This window comes from Danio rerio, chromosome 7 (assembly GCF_052040795.2).
Source record: "Danio rerio strain M-AB ecotype USA chromosome 7, GRCz13ab, whole genome shotgun sequence".
Taxonomy (NCBI): Eukaryota; Metazoa; Chordata; class Actinopteri; order Cypriniformes; family Danionidae; genus Danio; species Danio rerio.
Window position 1 is genome coordinate 31485766 of NC_141027.1, and position 14320 is coordinate 31500085.

The 14320-nt window shown below is 37.4% G+C and overlaps 1 protein-coding gene across 1 annotated transcript in view; it reads left to right on the forward strand.

The window, feature by feature from the left end:
- Positions 1–14320, forward strand: part of strc1 (stereocilin 1) — a 33855-nt gene that overhangs the window by 2941 nt on the left and 16594 nt on the right. The window contains exons 2-12 of the mRNA XM_087261212.1: positions 58–1499; positions 2012–2713; positions 2813–2837; positions 4147–6229; positions 8325–8387; positions 8580–8690; positions 8802–8956; positions 9556–9742; positions 11606–11721; positions 11846–11975; positions 12130–12312. Coding sequence (XP_087117338.1) covers positions 1451–1499; positions 2012–2713; positions 2813–2837; positions 4147–6229; positions 8325–8387; positions 8580–8690; positions 8802–8956; positions 9556–9742; positions 11606–11721; positions 11846–11975; positions 12130–12312 — 3804 coding nt within the window. The 5' untranslated portion in view covers positions 58–1450. The remainder of the gene's footprint in view (positions 1–57; positions 1500–2011; positions 2714–2812; positions 2838–4146; positions 6230–8324; positions 8388–8579; positions 8691–8801; positions 8957–9555; positions 9743–11605; positions 11722–11845; positions 11976–12129; positions 12313–14320) is intronic.

The following is a 14320-nucleotide window of genomic DNA, read 5'->3' on the forward strand; positions in this document are numbered from 1 at the left end:
ACTGGCATTGTCATTTTGGGGGTCGCGGCCTGAAAAGTTTGGGAACCCCTGTTTTAGTGGATGTATTATGGGATAGACCTGTAGCTTTATTTACCAAACAATGGTTATAATTGGTTTTACATTGTAAACCTTAAGATAACCTTAAAAGGTTTTAGCTCCTATGTTCAAAATCATTCTGCACAAGTCTCATCAGAATCAGATGTAAATTCATGTTTAAATTTATTTACTTTTTAAATTGAATTGTGGGACCTTGAGCTCTTGAATACAGTTTAAATAAACACTGAGGTGTTTCAATTTAAAATTGAGTAAAATATGGACAAAGCAACAGCAGAGTTACAATTTGACATCAAAATGACATTTTGTCCATATATTACTTAAATTGTGTTTGAAATCACCCAATATTTTAATCCAGTGTTAATACAGAAATTAAAAAAGTGAAAGAAGCTAATTAGTTACCCAGTCTTGTTTTGTAATTCAAAGACAATATATTGTTTTGTTTTTCCCAATAAATCGCTCGTTTAAATTTGCAACATCAAAAGTTGCTAGAGTAGCGATCAAAAGATCCCATTTGCTATAAAAATAGGAAATGGTAAAAACACTCTTGAATCACAAGAAAAGTCTAAGCGAAATTAACTTTTTACACTTGATTACTTTTTATAGTTCTTAAATTATTTGATCATCCAATATATTCGTCGATGCTGATTGTATAGCACCCAAAAATAAAAATGTCCACAACATTTAGACTACACTTACTAAACTTTTTCATAATTTTCAGAATGTTACCGATTAAAAAGACATTTTTGTGTGAACTATAGAAGCTTTTAAGTAGTTACACTTATAGATAAAGTGTAAGTGATTCGGATATTTTTTGGTCTGATTTGTCTTTACTTGTCTGATACAATCTTAATGAAATTAAATAGACACATCAGTTTTTATTTTCATATTTTCGTATAAATTATAATACGCTATAACAATGTGTAGCCTATTTGAGTTTATTTCATGCGTGCTGATGTGCTAAAGTGATCCTTTTACATCCACCCACCTGTGCTTACGTTTGTTTCTGGTTTCTACCGCTGTCACCGCGCAGGTGTTCATTACTGTGACAGAGATGCTGACAGTCAACACGACGTGTTAATATTTCAGCACTTTCAGTGGTGTCTCCGCTCCCAAATCCGTTCCGTGTGTTTCATGGCCTGTGTTTCGCACCTATTTTCTGCTGCCGTTTAATTAGGCGACTGATGCGGGATTAAGTTGCAGTGACAGGCAGCCGTGAAAGAGCAGACGGCTGAAATCCAGGAATCTCTACACACACAGGAGAAGGCTACCTTACAGAGCAAAGTTTCGCGCATTAGTATGTTAGATTTTTGACAGAAATGAAGTCTCAACCGACAGTGGTCATGCTTTTGTTAAACTAAAAACCCACCACAGCGACATCTGGATACTTGTAAAAATGCACCACGGAGGAATATTAATTTTGCTCACGTTTAGCATCATAATAGGTAAGAGTTTTTTGTTTATTACTTGGTTGCACTTTATTTTAAGATACAATTCTAGCTATTAATAAACCACTAAGTAAGACATTCAGCTCAAAAAACTTAATTTGCTGCTTATTGATGTTTATTAAGGTAATAATTGGGTTTTGATAATGGTTAGGATTAAGGGTGTAGAAAAATAAGATCATACTTATTGCATAAATATTAATGAAAACCAACATGTTAATAAGGCAGTGGTTAACAGTGGGAATTGATACTTTAACTAAACTGTTACCCCTTTATTTTACTTTTCCAATACATTACTATTGTCTTTTTCTACTTGTGCTTGTAAAACTTAAGATGCCCACCAGCTCTAAAAGGAGAATTTGTTTTATAATGTTTAAGGAATTCAAGAAAAGTTTTTACATTACAAGTCGAAGTTTATCCATTTTTAATGTAACTTAGATGTTAAAAAATAGTTTTTAGCTTGTAAATGCATAAACACAGACACTGTGACCATGTTTTATTCTTCTTCAAAGGGATTACATGTAGTGACTCCAGAAAATCGCACAAGATGAGCTCCAGCAGTGAGAATGAGTTTGAGAAGAACATGAAAGTCCTGATAGAGAACATCAGATCTCTGTCTAAAGAAGAAATGGGTGGAAAGACCCCACCAAACCTTCATCAGACCATGAGGAGAATGGCAGCCCCCAGTGAAAGAATCGCAATTGACAGTACAAACATAAATACATACCTAACAGTATTCAACAGTTTATTCACTGTATACCAGCCAATGCTGATTGACAGCTTTATTGAAACTCTCCCTCAGGCTTTAATTTGCATTTTGGCAGACAGACAGGGCTGTGGATGGCAAGCAGATTTAACAAGTACTGTTTCGTCTGCACTGAATGAACAGTTTGTTTCTGTGATCTCCTCTGTTAAAGCTCAAGCTTGCACTGCAACATCTAGTCTGAGAACGCAGGATTCCACCACAGCTCAGTTAAACTCTCTCCAGGAGACGCTGATGAATGTTTTGTCCTCAGACCTCCCACTTCAACTGCTGTCAGACAGCTTTTTAGCCTTTTGGAATAGTTTCATGGACATGGCAGTTCCACCTGCGATGTCTCTAATGTCTGATTTCCTCTTGAAAGCACTTCAGACCCCAGTGGATTTTTTAAACCTTGGATTACAGATTGGCATTAAGATCCCTAACTTAGACCAGAGTTCAACATGTCAACAAGGTGTGTAGTTACTTTAGATTTTTTTTTTAATATCCATGGGTAACTGCATTATTTCATACAATAATTGATTCTCTATGTTTTCTCCTTTTTTGTCCGCAGGTGATCTCAAACAGCTTATAATGTGGTATGTCTCTAGAATCCTGTATCTCTGTTAATACAATATAAATTAAAAAGAAACGGTCACACTTTATTTTGATAGTCCGTTTGTTGAATTTAAGTTACATTGCATCTACATACTAACTAAGTCTCATTAGATTATAAGTAGACTGTTAGGTTTGGATTAGGTTTAGGATAAATTGACATGCACTTACAAAGTACTTGCAAAGTTTCTTATAGTCAGTTGAATGTCTGTTGAAGGAGCAGTATCAGTAGATACTAAGCAGACAGTCCACTAATACTCAAATGAACCATCAAAATAAAGTGTTACCGAAGAAACTATTTCTCTGATTTCTGATGTAACAAGTAGCTATTTCTATTTGCATTTCACTATTAATGGAAGCCAGTTCACACTGCATAAATAGACACTAAACAGCAGAAATGTTAGTTTGGGTTTTGTTGGGTCAGTGTTTTACCTATGCTGACATTAATCTGTGCTTATTTTTAAAAGGTTGAATACATTGAATTAGTAATTGATAGCCAAGTCTTGGAATGTTTGACTAACTGTAATCTAGTCAATATTTATTGATGTCAGTCTGTTTGTGTGGTGTGAATTGGCTTTAAGGGCACACTCGCATTGGGTACAGTTACCTTGAACCGTGCCAAAGCGCGATTATCCCCCATCCTCTCTCCCCCTCAGCCTGCTCTCACATTGCTTTTTTACCTACCGGACCTGAGCACACTTACATCATCGATGATGAGACTGTTCAGTTTAACAGGTGGAGAAGTGCACTCGCTCTGCACAGTGGAGATTGCTTTAGTTATATCATTTTGTATTATTTTTAGTCGTGTGGCATCACTCAGTGTCTCTTTGCCAGACAGATCCACCACTTTTGAGGCTCATAAATAATCATAAATGTCCTCATGCTGCAGGTATTTGGAGGTTCCTGAAGGTGCAGCTGATGTGGAGCGAGGGGTTTGCGTCTTTAATGATATACAACAGTTTGCGGTTATTGAAAATTAAGAATGATTAAAAAATCCATATGAAACAGTCCCCTAAAAGTGACGTTACATCTTTAGTGTCAGGCTCAGACGCAATTTGCACTCTCACTACAAGCGTACCGCGCCAAAGCCCAAGTGCTTTGGCACACCTTTTCCAACCGGGCCAGGGCTGGCCAACTGAACTGCGCCTGACCCCGATTCCAAGCACTCACACTACTCAAACGAATCTGGAAATGTGCCTGGGCACGGTTTGACTAGCATAGTGTAAGTGCGCCCTAATTTACTATTTTGTCTATTTATTTCATGTCTTGTGTTTTTTGTGTGTGTGTGTTCAGGGGTATGAATCATAACGTGAGTTGGTCTTTTGGACAGTCACTTCTGGATTTGTTTTTGGCTCCTGCATATCCTTCTTGCAGTTTCACAAGTCTTGAATGCCAAGCGACAAGCAGCATCCAGTATATTCGTACTGGCACAACCTTAGTGGACATTTCGACTTCTAGTCTCACTTGTGATCAACAAAACTTCAACCAGCTCAATGAAACCCTTTGTGCATCAGTTTTATTGACAGCATCTCAGGAATCAAACACCCTTTATCAGATGTGTCAAGTGCTGAGCACGTTGTCTCGAACAGAAGTGGCCAATGTCTGGAGGAACATGTGTCGCATGGTCCAGAACATCACCTTACCTCTCATGGAGTCCTGCAGCGATCCTGCCACTGTAAAGTTAAGTCGTAGTGCACGGTCCACTCTGAGCCTCAACGAACTCCTCTGTGACTATAAGAATTGGACTGTGACTGGTTCTGTGGACCCTGCTCTGGTCACAATGTGCAGTGAAAACGATCGTGAGACATTCATCCTATCTGTGTGTAACAGTGCTGAAACCATGCAAGTGCTGATCAGACAGCCCAGCAATGCCTGGGTGTGGGAATTCTGTGCAAACATATCCGACATATACATTGTGAGCCTGTATTGTTCATATGACAGGTGGACTGTTGAAAACCTTGACCCGTCGATTGTGACGTACTGTTGGTATAATGACATGGACAGATTTGAAGTGTTATTATGCGACAGTGTAGCCTTTTTTATGGTTGTGTTTTCCAATGAAGAAAACAGCTGGCTGAAGCCCAATTGCTCTCAACATGTTCCTGATCAAATCGACACCAACGCCCTTGTGGCTCAGTATTGTAAATACTCGGAATGGAAAAACATTCGAGCTGTCACCTCTGAACAGATCGCTCTGTGTATCCAAAATGATGAGATTCGATTTGTTAACGTTGTGTGTGTTAACCAAACATTCGTCACTGTACTTGGGATGAGCATTGATACTGCTTGGGTGCACCAATATTGTACTTACTCTTTCAACAACCCCCCCACGTCTACACCGACAGTGAATACTGAAATGAGGTGTGACTATAACAATTGGATGAACATGTCTGTGGATCCGACAGTAGTCACTCTGTGCTGGCAGAACGACCAGATCGGCTTCCATAAGAACATCTGCTGCAATGTCCGCCTATATGAGAAGTTGTTTCTACATCCTGAAAACCAATGGCTGATTAGAGTGTGCTCTGATAATAACACTGCGAATGTGTTGTTGCAGGTTTGCACCTATTCAGACTGGAGCCAGCCTACTATTGTAGACATGACTGACCTTGCTTTCTGCGCTGATTATGACACTGAAAACTTCACTCGGAATGTATGTGTCAATGCTACAGTTCTGCAGAATTTGCTGGCCAATTTAGACAACACCTGGTTGTTGGAACAATGCTCAAACTTGACCTCATCTTACCCAGGTATTGTACCTGGGAAAGAGGGGGGACTCATAGGCTTCCGACCAGCTGAGCAATGTCAGTACTCCAGTTGGGATTTGGTGCTCCCGGACCCTGCTCTCCTCGCTCTTTGCTGGGACTATGACCAAGTCAACTTTGTCTTTTCTGTCTGCTCTGACTCTTCCTTGCTCTCCCACATCACTCAAGAGCCCTCCAACCTGTGGGTCGGCACTCTCTGTGTCACATACACACCTCCGCCTGTCTCCAGTGGAAATGGGAGCAATGCCACAACTCCCCAGTCTTGTCCAATAAGGGACTTGGCTAAGAAGCTAAACTGGACATGCAGCATAGACTTCAGTGTTGTCTGCCAACCAGGTGCCAGTCAAGCACAGGGTCTTCGGATGTTGTTGCGCTGCGGGATAGAAATGATCCAACCTCGCTTGGAGAAACTGATGACTACAGAAGTGACAGAAGTGATCAGGCAGGCCACCAGCCTGTGGGTTGTCCTGTTGTTGGCTCTTGAAGAAAGCCAGATGACCTCTCTGAGTGTATCGGAGAACATTCGGCTGAGTGTGCTGGAGTCAGTTGTGATCTACATGGAGAAGGAGACCAATTTTAACAACAGGCGTGTTGTTTTGCAGTGTTTTGGGGTTGGTATTTTTATTCACTGGTTACTCACCCAAAATAGTTTATATTATACTTAGTCTTTAACTTCTATTTTCTTAGAAAACATAATATCTATGTTTTTACTTATTTAGGTGTGACACAGTTAAAGGTTAGGGACAGTTTTGCTGGGATTGGTAGTTTTAAAGGTGGGTAAAAGGTTAGGGCTATACAGTGATCCCTCATAATTCGCGGGATTTACCTTCTAAACGTACCCTGCAATAGGCGAAATTAGTGAAATAGTCAGCTTTATTTTTTACAATTACTATAGATGTTTTAAGGCTGTAAAACCCCTCACTACATACCGTATACACTTTTCTCAGATAAGCATTAACATTTTCACACTTTTCTTTCTTGTTTAAACATTCTTGAAGCTCAAACCTTCATAAAAAATAAGTCCAGTATTATAGAATGAAGCCAAAGTTCATAACCAATTGTTCTTCATTTATTTTTTTCCGTAATGGCACCCTATACCTTTCTTAAGCATGTCCAGAGGTTCAACTTTTTGGGTGATGGTTAGCATCTTCCTCTGCCTTATGGGTGCTACCGCAGGTGCCTTTGACTGTGCAGAACATTTTGTTGACATTTTGGCCAGAAAACTTGCAAATATACAGTACAGCAGTTCAGAGTCACACTGCTAGCAATCAAAGATTTATGTAAACTTGGCAGGAGACACAGCACAGAGGAGATTGATTGACAGTGGTCTACAGCCAGTCAGGATGCACAACACTATGGGCTGTAGAAAAAAACATGTCAAATTGCATGAAAAAAATCCACGAAAATGCCAGGCCGTGAAAAGTGAACCGCTTTACAGCGAGGGATCACTGTACTCAAATGTAATCATAGATACTCGACTGTAAATATTTTATAAAATACTGTAAGGTATTAGGTTTTTTTATATTCTTTTTTTTTGTTCTTTATATACAATATGTGCAGTCAAATTATTCATTTATTCATTTTTCGTTCAGAAGTTGCCACAGCAGAATTTACCGCCTACTGTTCCAGCATATATTTTTATGTAGCAGATACACTTCCAGCCGCAACCCAGTACTGGAAATCAACCATATACACTCATTCACACACACACACACACACGCATACACTACGGCCCATTTAGTTAATCTAATTCACCTGTACCGCATGTCTATGAACTGTGGGGGAAACCATAGCACCTGGAGGAAACCTACATGGGGAGAACATGCAAACTCCATACAGAAATGCCAACTGGCTCAGCCAGAACTTGAACCAGCAACCTTCTTGCTGTGAGGCGACAGTGCTAACCACTGACCCACCATGCCGCTCTCAAATATTTAATTTAAATATAATTATATAGTAAAAGACACTTCATATGAGGTGGGTCCAACCAGTTTCCCATAAAAACGCTGAACTAGTTCATCTAATTATTAATAAAATATATCTCTTACCGGTTCCACCACTGTTTTGTAATTGACCCATGATATAAGGTGTTAGATGTGACACTGGATAATCAAACCTCTTCCTTTGCATGTAATATTAATTCTTAGTCATTTGATTTGTCTTTACATTGGTAGTGTGATACGAATACCTGATCTAAGTTGTTGTTTAGTGTTGAGAAGTCATTGAAATCCACATTTATAAACGCAACACTGACGACCCATGTTTCCGAACAATTTTTCTTCCACTTGTTTAAATTATGGTTGGCAACACAACGAGGCATCTCTCTGAAGCTTTATCATGCACATTAATGAAGTTGCATCTCATTCACAATAGAGCGCGATAATTGGTTCGAACCAAGTCTTTCTCATAATTTAATGCTGAAAACTCAAAGACGTTACGTTGTACCCGCTGGTACAGAATTCCAGTTCCATGCTGGAAATTACGCAACGATTTTATGGCCGTGACGCAGACTACTAGAACAAATTTGCTCGAAATAACACAAAAATAACTAGTATTCACTTTTAAGTGAAATGTATGTGTCCTAATAGTGTTTTTAGCATTGTGGGACACATATATGGCTTTCAACATCTCAAAAAATTGTGTTGGTGTTTTGTGACCCTTTAAATAATAACATGATATAAGCTTTAACACTTTCATGTGTTTCAGAAAGTTTTGACCAGTCTGATGCAAACAGGACGAGACGTGCTTACTAACTTTTTCCTGATTAAGGTTGGATTTATAACTTATCTTGCAGTTAACTTGCAATTTGCATGTTTAAATTAACTGGTTTTGTTCTGCTAATTATAACACATTAAATATTTGTCTTTCTGCATCCCTATTTGCACACAATATCGAGTATTATTTGCAGAATTTAGTGTTCAAGTAACAGCTGGAATTATTGTTCTCATTAACGGATTGCAGGAGTATTTCCGAATTCCTTTGCCTTATCTGAGATCAGTGCTCAGTGCAGCGGACATAATGATTGTAAAGGAGATTCTACAATACTATAATAGGAACTACGCCACTCTACAGGTAAAACATCTCTTCTCCGTACCACTGTAGCATTGCAAATTACACCAAAATCAAGGGAGTACAAATGATCAAACATGCTCTGATGTAATGTAGAGTCTTTCTTGTTTGAAGCTGTCAGATGATTACTTGCGAATCATGGTGTCCGTGCTTTTCCAAGTTCAACTGCCCAAGGATTTTAGCTTGTTCTCAGATATGGGTATTTTGTTGACTCTGGCTACACCTTCAGACATCATGTCAATGCCTCCACTACAAAACAATATCAACGCGTGAGTGACGCACACACCTTATGTTTGATTGATTAGCCTAGCCTTATAAATGTATATAATATATTATATTTAATCTAAATTATGGGTAAATATAATGTTAATATAATCATTTTATAATATTATAATATACTATTATAATGCTTTAAAGCAAATGAAGTCTAAACTCGGTCCTGTAGGGCTGGTGTCCTGCCGATTTTAGCCTTAACTTGACTGAACACACCTGCATGAATGTTTTTTAGAAAGCCTAGTAAGAGCTTGATTAGCTAGCCCAGGTGTGTCTGATGGGGTTGGAACTAAACTTTGCAGGACACTGGCTCTCCAGGACCGAGTTTGGACACCCCTGCCTTAGTGTTATTTATATGCTATTATTGTATTTATTAATATTTTTCAGTTTTCAATTAATTATAGATTCAGCAATTTTATTATGCTCTTTTTAGTTATTTATTTTTTATATATATATATTATATATTAAACCTATTTAATTAATTTTTATCTTAATTTTTGTCCAAATAAAAATTCATATTATTAAATATTATATTTAGTAAACCACAGAAAATTATTTAGGGATTTTAAATTCTCTCTGTTCCACATTTCTCCAGGTTAAACATGATCAACTTAAACATCAAAAACCTTTCCTTGGAGCAGCAGCAAGCATTTGGTCGATGGTTCAGTCAGTCCATAGGCTTGCTTAACATGACAGCCAGCAGCTTATCCTACATCAGAGACACTGGTAACCTGATCGCCTACCTGCCCTTCCAGAGCTTCCAGCACCTCTCACCTGCTCAGGTAACAGCCCCAACACCTCACAAAGACACCTGAACCCATCTGGCTCTGGTTAACCCTCAGGCAGCTCGGCTGGGGAAAATGCCAATGGTTCATTGTAGCAGACATGCCCTCGTAGTCTGTTTTCAATGAATAAACACAGAGATGCATGAATTATGGATGGCTGTGTAGTGGACAGTGACTAAGACTGTAGTGCTAACAAGATAATGACTTCTTCGCTCCTGTCCAAATAAACAAGACATTTCACAATTCACAAATTTAAGACAAACAAATGAAGACGTTGAATTACAACATCATATGACTGCAAGCTGTAGGTGATTTTTTTTTTTTTTGGAGGGGATGTTTGACACTACACCATTTGGTTTCTGTCAATGGTTTGGTTATTAGCTAATAGTCAAGGCAGTAAAACAGACTATTTCGTTAAATTTTTGTCTACAAATTTGTTAGATTATTTTTTCACCTATAATCTCAATAATGCAGCTTAGCAAAAAAAAGAAGTTCAAAGTTGCAGATTATAGTCAGATGCATGAAGAAATCCACGTACTGTTTAAATCAGGGGTGCCCAAACTTTTTCTTATAAAGGGCCAAAAAACAAACTTGATTGAGGATGGCGGGTCAAACGTAAATATATTACATTAAAGTTTCCATGGTAAATTCATTATTTATTAATATGTAAACTTAAATCCCATTTAGAACACAATGTCTTGTGCTTTATATATTAATATTATTATTATTAATATTATAATATAATAATATTATAATATTATAATCTATATAAGTAATAGTATTGACATTTTAGCAATAACAAATCTGATTGATTCAGAACATCATCAGAGGGAAGCAGTTCATAATGTGGAAACAACAAATGAGTTGGATCTTTCAGTATCCTTTTCACCTGATTAAGGACACAATTGTCATATAAAACTTGAGGATTAATATATCCATCGTGCCCCAATTTTACACCCTGTCTTTAAGAGGTCAACTTAGATTTACACTGTACAGATAGGTTGCCAAACCACACTCTGATACCATACCTAACAATGCTTTCAAGAACTGCTTTATAAAACCACATCAAAAGCAACAACATAAAGGACTTCATTTACTCACCCATGACTTGTTCCAAAAAGTTTTTTTTTGTTAGAAGATATTTTGTAGAATGATAACAATTCATTTTCGATTTAATTATCCTACAATGGATATCAATGGTTACTGGTTTCCAACATTTTTAAAATGGGGTATATGCAGAAGGACTTTTGGTATTCCATAAACCAGTTCAAGCGCTTCAGGTGAACTGTATACTGTTACAATTTAACCTCATTTAATATCTGTTTTCTTTAAAAATCAACAATCTCTACTGCCTGATGGATATACAATATAATGAGTGCCTCATAATGTACAAGAAGCTGCATTAAATTACATTTTCCACGCCATGTTTTTAAAATTCATTCATTCATTCTTATTCCCTTTATTAATCAGGAGTCGCCACAGCGAATTGAACCGCCAACTTATCCAGCAAATATGTTGTACGCAGCAGATGCCCTTCCAGCCGAAACCCAACGCAATTCATGAAACACCCATACACTCTTACATTCACACATATACACTACAGCCAATTTAGCTTATTTAATTCACCTATACCACGTCTTTGGACTGTGGAGGAAACCAGATCACCCAGAGGAAACCCACATGCACACATTAAACAACTAAATTAATGCTCAGGACTGTTTACCTGATTATATTTTAATTTCATTACATCGATGCTGTAAAAGGAACCGTATCAAATTAACCGTTCATCTGAAATGTATTGGTACGGGAAACAATACTAGCTGTGCATATATCCTATTCTCCTGTGCCTTGTTTTCATAGCTGCTGGATGGATTTGATGTCTTAATGAATAACACGTTGGATCTCCTGAAAGAGCAGTTCATAGTTCAGAGTCTCACTGGAGCCTTCAGTAATCTCACAGTCAACCAGTGGAAAATGTAAGCTAGATACAGCGTTGTTTTTGCTATACTAAATAAGAAACAAAAAAAATGTTTTGATGTTTTTCAGATTTGGAAAACATACATTGGAAAAAGTTTTTGTCCCCCCCTCACATCTGTCCAGGTTAGGAAATCTGTCCTGTCTGGCTCATCCCAGTGATCTGATGTTGTACGCAGGAACGGACGTATTCTCAGTGATCCAGGACAACATTAGGACATGTGCAGTCCAGGGAATTGGTGTTCCTAGCACTATGGTATGTGAGCATCCAGAACAGAGTCTTAATATTTTATATCATATTCCTTTATTATATTTGCCCTATTCTTAAAAACAATCCTACTTTAAATAGTAATTCTGCATCAATGCTATAAATAAAATAGTCTCTGTTTTTTTGTTTTGCTTTTTTGCAGATATCCAGCTTGGTCTTTAAAGCATCTGATCTGCAGTCTCCCTCCAGTCTCACTCCTCAGAGGATCTCTCAGCTCGCTCCGTTTCTGCCGCTGCTGGGCTCCAGCTTCCTGCAACAGCTCAGCTCAGCCCAGCTCATCCCTGTCCTCAGCACACTGACCACTGTGCCTTTCACCCCAGACCAGGTACACACAACCCACAGCAGAATATGTGCTCTGACACATTACAGTGTATCCTATTTCATTTAAGTTTTTCAAAGCGAAAAATAATGACTGACAGTTTGTGCCACAATATACAGAATTTAACTTAAAATGCTGTTCAGTATAATAGTTGTATATTTACAAAAAACAATCCATACTACCCTTATTTGGATTTTTTTCACAAAATTATCTGAAGCATTAAAGAAAATTTATTCATATAAATATTGTCTATGTGTAAAATATTTATGCCTATGTATAAAGTTATTTTGTAAACTTTAATCTTAAATATTTTTTAAAATAAATAAGAAAAATATAATATGCACCTTAAGTGCCACATAACTAGCACTTGTTACAGCATCTACATTGTCCTGGTTGTTTTTTTGCAAATTTTTTGCAAGTGAGTTCATGGGTAAGATTTTTATTTGGATAAGATTTGCATTTATATATCAATTTAATATATTTTCTATTCTATTCATAGCAATCCGAATCTATTCTGATTGCTATAAATAGGCTATGAAATATATTAAGATTTGCATTTATATATCATTTTATATATTTAGGTCATTTGCAGCATATTACAAACAGTGGTGATTCAATTAAACAAAAAAATACATAGCAAATAACATAACTATTTTAAAATATGCAGTTATAAGAAGATTCAATGAAATAAAACATACAATATCATGCCAAAACATTAAAGAAAATTATAGATTAATAAAAATTTAAATAAAACCTACATTAAATTCAATATCAGAGACACATAAGAAATCATTGCTTTGTACACAAATATATCATGTCTATCTGCATATATAACAACAAAATCTTGTATTTTGATATTTTGTATTGTGGTGTGTGACAAACTGTCATGGTCATCAGCGATCCAGCCTGTGCAGATCAACAGACTACTAATCCGCCATTACACAAACTACATATCAAGTCATGCACCACTTACATGCACCTGTTCCTCATTCAGTAGATTACACACTCTCACGGCTGGGAGCTGCTCATGAACTGATTACTAGGACTATTTATACAGCGCACACACAGACACACCTCTTGGCTGAGTCTTGTTAAACTGTTTTGTGAACATTATGACCTGTTTTCCTTGCCTTGTCTTGCCATGTACCAATCATTGTTTTGTTTGTTTGTCTGACCATTCACCTTTTATTTGACAACAACTCTGGATTTCCTTTATACATCTCTGTTGACCGTTGTTTGCCTGACTATTCTATGTTGAATACACCCTGCATTTGGATCCGCACCTCTGTTGTTAGTGTCCTGTCACATAACACAAACACTGCTACACATTTTTATTTTAAACTCTCATATTACATCAGCGGGGGTCGGTTTATCACCTAAAATGTTATGTTCTGCTGCTGTTTCGACCAGCCAACTAGCCTGTAGCTGTAGGTTTTATTTGTTTTCCTAAGTCCATTTTTACTTGCATTTTGCATATAGCCGGTTCATTTTGGACCCTCAGTATAAAATGCTCTGGTGGGTGCTGAAATTGAGTAGAGGTCAGAGGTCACTCACAGACAGACAGACAGTGTGGTACTAGTCTTGAGGGCTTTGCAACAGATGGAAGACTGTTGTCAGAGGAGCCACGGCATCTGATACAGGCACACGACTGGCTCGCTGTTCAAGCCTTTTAATCATTTCTGCTTGACCACACATGAATTCGGCATGTCCATCTCACTGTGCACCCAAACATAAGGAAAGCAGAGCATAGGAGCACAATGGTAAAACAAAACGCTTTAGATGTCCATAGAGAATCTTTACATTGGGTAGAAAGTGAAAATGTCCTTAAAGTCATTAAATGTCATTTGATATCATTTCCCATATCATATCATTTACGTTTACTCATTCAGCAGATGCTTTTTACAAAGAGACTTACAAGTGAGAATAAAAGGAGCACTTCAAATTATCAGAAAGTTGCTGTGTATAAATGCTATGACAAGTCGAAGCTATTTATTTTTTTTCATCTGGTTGTTTT